Source organism: Oncorhynchus nerka, linkage group LG16 (assembly GCF_034236695.1).
Source record: "Oncorhynchus nerka isolate Pitt River linkage group LG16, Oner_Uvic_2.0, whole genome shotgun sequence".
Taxonomy (NCBI): domain Eukaryota; kingdom Metazoa; phylum Chordata; class Actinopteri; order Salmoniformes; family Salmonidae; genus Oncorhynchus; species Oncorhynchus nerka.
Window position 1 is genome coordinate 21,539,058 of NC_088411.1, and position 7,949 is coordinate 21,547,006.

A 7,949-nucleotide genomic window follows, 5' to 3' on the forward strand; every position below is an offset into this window, starting at 1 on the left:
CTTTTGTTTCTAATGGTTTTTCATCTGACATTGAGTGTCACAGTTGAGCAAGTCCTTCGAAGCACTTAAGAAGGAATAAAATGTTAGGCTTATTTAGAATATTGGAGTATACAGGACTGATGCAGCACACACTAGCTACACCGGGATTCCCATCAGCATTCCTCCACAGGGTACTGAGAAGTAACTGTATATAGTGACCTCTGCGGTACATCATGTGAACATATAGGTTCACATAAAGTTAAAACAGGATCCACCTACTGGCACTGCATCTAGGAGACATATATATGTTCAGCTCTGGCACACCTATAGCTGGTTCAGAAAGACACAGATACTGCCAGGGCCTCTTGGAGACAGCTCTTGGCTAGTGTTTCAGAACTCCCATGTTACACCGTTTTTGTTAATGAGGCACATTTATGAACAAGTTTCTCTCCCTCAGCTATCAGACTGAGAAAATGTCATACTCGGTGACATAGAATAAGGCCATTTCTATTTATGTCGCGAGGGAGGGAAAAGTGAACAAATTGCACTCTGAACTTTTACTTGCAGATATTTGTTTACATGTAGAATGTACAGTAAATGTGTTTAATTATTTGTATATGCTATTGATGACAAGGTGGGATTTAGTCCAAGGACCACCTCTAAGTGGAATTTGGAATGTCAGAATGTCAGAATATTAGAATGTCCCACATCAGCTTGGATTCCTTCCTAATTTCAGCTGATAACGGGTTGTCCATTGTTCTGACACATCCATCTAACAACAACACGCATGTTAAATAATGGCAGGAATAGATTTTTAAAAAGCACATAATCTAAGGGAGAAGATTTAAGGGGGAAACGCTTTAATCTTATTTGTGTCAAGATGGATTCCTCTACATATCTGTGGGTAAAGGTCAGGGGTTAGGGGTCAAGCCGAACGCACCTGAGGATCAAGGATGGGGAGAGGAGTGACTGACTGATAAAAAGTATTGAATATGCTATTTCTATGTAATTACCATTTTCCCATGTAATTCTAGACCTGTTGATTTATGTACCATAAAATATAAACTGATGAGGTTGCCATCGCTAAATCTATTTAAATGGCCACTACTATTATGGCCAGTACACACACAAAGGTTTGGATAGTCTCTACACAACCATAGAAAAAGAATGGCAACCAACTGCATTCCATAGTTTATCCAGCTGGCCTTCTCAATCAAAAGTAACAAGTGCCACCTCAACAGTGCCACCTGCTGTAGTATGAAACACATTGCACACATGCCAAATGGCACCCTATTCTTTCTGTAGCGTACTACTTTTTATCAGGGCCCATAGAACTCTGGTCAAAAATAGTGCACTACTAATTAGTGCCATTTGGGATGTAGACACATTAACCGTGTCACACACGTACTGTATGTATACTCGTATGTGGACTTCTGCATCCCAAATGGCACCATCGAGAGCATTGTTAAAATTGAGTGATGTACGGTACAGTAGCCTAGGTATTGCGTAATGGCTCTCCCCAGATCTGAATGTTTGAATGATGATAGAAGTAGACCTATCACCTTTCACTGTTGTCGTAAATAATAGCATAGCCATACTGAGAAACAGCCTGGAGGGGAGTAGGGGACCTGAAAGGGACCAAAATAACACCAGGCAACCTTCAATTAGACAGAGGTGATGACTGACTCAATCTATCCTTTGTGCTAAATACATTCCTACGGGTGTCCCCTCTTCTCTCCCTTGAGCCACTGATTTAAAAAATATATGTATTTTATTATTATTTTACCTTTACTTTAACACGGAGTCCCATTGAGACCAATGTCTCTTTCGCAAGGTAGCCCTGCATAAACACAATTTACAAAATATAATATAATACAAATATACAAAATTACAAACTTTCTCAGGAAAAAGAGTCACATTCCTCAGCAAAGAGGTCCCCAATTAGCATTTTGAACCTCTCAAATGGCACCAGTACATCCAATTGTAGGGAAAGATGTGAAATATAGATTAATAGTTCCATAAATTATTAGGCCCTAATTAGAATTAAATTAATGATTTTTTTGGCCAAATGTGCAAATTGTATATGACAGATAAATGAACCTATACAATTGTATATGACATTTTGGGCTAGATTTTGAATTATTTTGTTATTATGTTTCTTGAGCTTTTATTTTTTATTTTCACCATATATAATTTCAAGCATGCACTTGCTGATTTACTCAGCTCTAAAGAGCTGTTAAGTTATTGAATGCACTTGTTAATGTTTCAATTATGTCATTTCCGTCTCAATATCAAGCCATTTATGGGTAGCAATGAAGTACCTTACTGTAATTGTTTTCAATTAAAATGGACAAAATGAAAGAAAAATTGCTTCTTAGCTAGGAGCAATTTCTCAAGCAGGACTTCTTGGACTGTCTGGGAGTGGTCTGAGTGGGGAGGGGAAAACTGAAAACTAGCTGTTATTGGTAGAGAGGTTTGGAACTCTTTCTTATTAGTCTATTAGCTCATTTGTCACCTGGTGATGTCACCAGGCAGGCCAAAACACAATCCCACTAAAACAGGCTGAAATTTCAGGCGTTCTTTTCAAACAGCTTTTACACTAAAAGGGCATTATCATAATTTCCCCAATTTCATAGTATTAGTCCAACCTTATAGTGTGGCAAAATATTTAAAACACAGAGAATTCAGGATTGGTGGGTCCGCTGCGGGACGGTTGAGCTAATGTAGGCTAATGCGATTAGCATGAGGTTGTAAGTAACAAGAACATTTCCCAGGACATAGACTTATCTGATACTGGCAGAAAGCTTAAATTCTTGTTAATCTAACTGTACTGTCCAATTTACAGTAGCTATGACAGTGAAAGAATACCATGCTATTGTTTGAGGAGAGTGCACAGTTTTGAGGATGAAAAGTTATTAATAAACAAATTAGGCACATTTGGGCAGTCTTGATACAAAAATTTTGAACAGAAATGCAACAGTTCATTGATTCAGTCTAAAACTTTGCACATACACTGCTACCATCTAGTGGCCAAAGTCTAAATTGCACCTGGGCTGGAATAATACATTTCAAAGATGATGGTAACAAAAAATATATAAAAAAGGGTTGTTTTTTTCATTGTATTATCTTTTACCAGATCGAATGTGTTATATTCTCCTACATTAATTTCACATTTCCACAAACCTAAAAGTGTTTCCTTTCAAATGGTACCAAGAAAATGCATATCCTTGCTTCAGGGCCTGAGCTACAGGCAGTTAGATTTGGGCATGTCATTATAGGCGAACATTTTCAAAAAGGGGCCACCCTTAAGAGGTTTAAATGGTGTTTAGCTTTTTCAATAACAAAACAAAAACGCTTTCAATGTTTTTAAATGATTTAACATGAAGACACGTCAGCCCTATTATAATTAGTCTTTCAAGTAATTCAAGTGTTTGTTTTCTTCCGCAGCGTAATACAGCACCTTACACATATGGCCATAAATCATGGGCTCTACTTTTGTTAGACAGATACATGCACAACAACTCATTCCAGACATTTTGCGCGTGCCAATTACGCATTGAGACGGAGCAACTCAGTCGTAAATTAGGCCTATGAACTGTTAAACTTGATAGCTATTGATGGATTTTGTAAAACAGACCGTAAAACATAAATAAATGCCCAAATAAGTATTTCACTGTTAGTCTACAACTGTTACGACGCATGTGACAAATACAATTTGATTTGAAATCAAAACATGTGTATATATGTATATATATGAAAGTCGAAGCCAACAAAAGATGCAGAAACATCTGCGTATAAAGTCAAGTTTTCAATAACTACAAATCTAATTGACCTAATATTGTCATCAGTATGGATTTTCACACAGTATAAATCTGCATCAGCGGCAAATCTATGTCATCTATACCAGAGTATATTATTAGCCCGATTTAATATTAAGCACTTTTGCAAACAAGTACCATTTAAGCATCTTCATGTATGTAGATATAAATAGAAAGGACACTGACTACTGGACACATTTTCAACCAACTGCTTTGCATGCGGTGTCTATTACATTTTGCCTCATATTTCGGGTGAGTAGGGTATATAAGGTCGAGGGCTTGGGCAGGGGGGCTTACACCAGTTGGCAGAATCATCTTTGCGAATCCACTCAAGCGTTAAAGCCAAACCTGAGGTGAGTCTGTTGCAGAGGGATGAATCTTCGTCTTGTCAGGTCGACAACATCTTGCATGTATCTTCAACCCTTCGGCTTTACTACACCTTGCTATGGAACGGAACATGATGGAAGCATCTCAATTAAAGAAACGCAGGACACGTTTTTTTGCCTTTGGAATAATCAAGGAACCAAATGGAATGACTAGGCTACATCATTGGGATGATATATCATTCACTGCCTGCAAATCCAGGTTTTGGAATAGAGGACTGTCCATCCTGATGCTCTCTGTTGTGTGAACCTATCCTAACCAAAAGATCAAAAACTAAGCAAAATAACTAACATTAACCAAAATAACCAAAACTAACCAAAAGATCCAAAACTAACTAAAACTAATCAAAATAACCAAAACTGAGCAAAATAATCAAAACTAACTCAAACTAACCAAAAGAACCAACACTAACCAAAATAACCAACTCTAATATAAAGATCCAAAACTACCCAAAATAAACCAAAATAACTCAAATAACTAAAACTAAACAAAATAATAGAACTTGTTTTTCAGATGTTAATAACAGCACAATAACTATGTTAACTACAACAACTATGTTATTACCATTTATATTATTAGGAAATGCAATGGTTTAATTTAGGGTGGTTCAATCTTCCAAATATCCAACTCTGATAAAGGACAGAGACTCAGCATAATGAAATCAGTCTTTGCGGTTGCTGTACAGAAGCAGGTGATGAACAGAAAAACATTTGCTTCGCTGTAACTGATCTTCTCTGCTGTCTCCCCAGCTAAACATGTCCTTCGCCGGTCTTAACGATGCTGATGTTGCTGCAGCCCTTGCTGCTTGCACAGGTAAACCTCTTATAGATGCCTCAGTTCATTTTCTACTCTCTCTCCCTATTGTAGGATCTCTGTGTTTGTGGGCAAGATTGTATATAGCAGGCTTCTTTCATTTTTGTGGTCGTTGAGGAGAGAGATGAGAGGGATATAGCACAGAAAAGAGTGGATAGACCAGAATATTGAACCGTTGCCTCCAGGAGAGTGTGGTCCAGTCTGGGGGCAGCAGCTCAACCACGAGACTAGCCATGGGCAAGCGGGCACAGCCCTGGCACAGCCCTGGCAGAGCCCTGGCACAGTCCTGGCACAGCCCGGGCACAGCCCTGGCACAGCCCTGGCACAGTCCTGGCACAGCCCGGGCACAGCCCTGGCACAGCCCTGGCACAGCCCTGGCACAGTCCTGGCACAGCCCTGGCACAGCCCTGGCACAGTCCTGGCACAGCAGTATTGTTAAGTATATTTGTAACTGTGAAATCCTCTGACAGCATTTTAATGGATAACTGATCTCCCCACAGCTGCTGACTCCTTCAACCACAAGGCTTTCTTCGCCAAGGTTGGCCTGGCCGGCAAGTCCAACGATGATGTAAAGAAGGCCTTCTACGTCATTGACCAGGACAAGAGTGGCTTCATTGAGGAGGAGGAGCTCAAGTAAGGACCCCTCTGATATTACACTCTTCATATAACACCTTTGATCATGTTTCTTAAATTGAATGTTCCCTTTATAGGGCTTGACTGATTGTTAAGTGTGGGGGCAAAAACCGTCACTTTAAACCTACCCCTCTGTAGAGAACGGGGTGCCTATTTCTGTCTCAGCAAAATAGAGTCCCCTCCCCCAAAATATGAGTAGAGCAGGAAAGCATCAGCATAGTCTGTGGTTACAGTCTTTGCTTATTGCCTGTTTGTTCTGTATCCATCCAGGCTGTTCCTGCAGAACTTCTCTGCCTCTGCCAGAGCTCTGACTGACGCTGAGACCAAGGCTTTCCTGGCTGACGGGGACAAAGATGGTGATGGCATGATTGGAGTTGATGGTGAGGATTATTCCTTTTTGGAATTTGGGAATGTTATTTCAAGTCTTCGCAATCTCAGTTGAAATTGAAAATGAAATGTTGAGTAATAAATTATTGAACCATTCATATTATTAATACAAAAAATGGTGTGTTCACTTTTGCAGAGTTCGCTGCAATGATCAAGGGATAAATGAAGACCTGACCAACACCTCTTGATCTGAAGGAACAACTTGACCCAAGACATCCCCCTTTTCATCTTAACACTTTTATACACGTGACTGTTACTGTGTCTGAAATGACACCCTTTCCCAGGCATAATGCAATACCTTTTCCCAGAGCTGATGGGCAAAAGTAGTGCACTATATTGGGAACAGGGGGTCATATCAGACACAGCCTGTGACTGTCTACCCATAGTGCATCTTTCTGTCCACTATGAATGTAAATGTAGCGTGGCTGTGTCTCTCCCCTGTCCTCATTCATTTGAGTTTTGCTTTAGTGTCCTATCAATGATGCACTTTTTGGGAAATGGACGTCAGACGATATATAGAAAAGAATAAACATTCTTTTTCAATTAGGGTGTCTCATCTTTTCTTTACAGTTTGCTTTCATGTTCAGTACCACTCCACATGAGAGTATCTATTTAAACTAGAGGGGAATTTTGTCATCACCTGACCCACTTGAATAAACCAGCACAGTTCGGGTCAGTAGGATGGTGCGAAGAGGGTATATTGTTAAGCATCCTCTTACATGATAAATAGCAGCTATTTATCATCAAACATATCAACACATAGTAACAAAGATAAGGAGATGAGAGATCAATGGTTGTCCATTGATTTTCTTTTGAGAACTGGAACAGTCATGTGTCATATAGTAACTAACATTAAGTGGTTACACCTCCAGCCATGTATATTTCTGAGTCACTAAGACAGAATAGATCTTCCCTGTAACCTAGTGGTTAACCTGGTTAAAGGTTCCTGATAGCCGATAGAGAGCGTCACTCTAGCACAGGTGGGATTGGAAATTCACATTTTACAGCGGCACCTGTGCACAAACCCCACCGTCCTTCGATCCACGGCTGCCATTCATGAGTTTTGGCAAGAACATTTTTTTCCCCTCCTCTTGTTCATCAGTAATAATTCCATGGCAGTTGTAATCATTTGCCAGCCTGGCTGACACGACCCAAGTGACCACACAGGAAGAGCTGTGACTTACTTGTCTGGACAGGAGGCTGTTTATTAATGCAATATTCACTCAGAAATTGAGCAAAAGCATTGATTAGTTCTCTCAAATGTATTTTTCTTCTGGTGTGTTTGAGACCTCTTGTTGTTTGGATTTGAAAATCCAACAGTAGTAATGGAAGGGGGCGGCACTCTGGGGTTGGGTGGGGCTGTGCCTGTGGCTGCATGAGTGTGAAAGTCCAGAGGAGAACCAACCTGTAAAAGCACAGCCCCCTTAATTATCAATGTATCGTATCGACAACTGAAGTCAGGAGGACTTTGAGTTAGGTGTCAGCCAGACTAATCAGTTGCAGGAGAAAGATTCAATCCAATGTCCATAAACTAAGCCAATCTCCTCGAGAGGTCAATTCTAACCTAGTCAAAAGTTCCTGATAGCCACTCTACAGGTGGGATTGCAAATGAAATGTCCATAAACGCATGCAAAACATAACTTTCCAGACGCTATCTTTGCCCAAAAAAAATGTTTAAACCGTCTGCAACAATTTCATACAGGCAGATGTAATTACTAGGCTCTCCGTACATGTGCCAAAGACGGTGGATTATAAAGATGATGCAAAAAGGCCTTTTACCATTGAATAAATTGGTCACAGTTCTGGTCTATTTCTTCCATGTACTAACCAGAAAAACAGCCTATGTAATGTAACACTTTTTCTATCATCTTTGCCTGTGCCATAGACATAGTTAGAGGATGCAACATTGTGGTCGTGTTCCCCCAGCTCTAACGT

The 7,949-nt window shown here is 40.0% G+C and overlaps 1 protein-coding gene across 1 annotated transcript; it reads left to right on the plus strand.

The window, feature by feature from the left end:
• Positions 1-4,042: 4,042 nt before the first annotated feature.
• LOC115144229 (parvalbumin beta 2-like) lies at positions 4,043-6,560 on the plus strand. The gene is made up of 5 exons (XM_029685096.2): positions 4,043-4,150; positions 4,931-4,994; positions 5,495-5,627; positions 5,898-6,007; positions 6,151-6,560. Exons 2-5 carry the CDS (start codon positions 4,937-4,939, stop codon positions 6,174-6,176), a joined length of 327 nt encoding a protein of 108 aa, XP_029540956.1. The 5' UTR covers positions 4,043-4,150; positions 4,931-4,936; the 3' UTR covers positions 6,177-6,560.
• Positions 6,561-7,949: the final 1,389 nt, after the last annotated feature.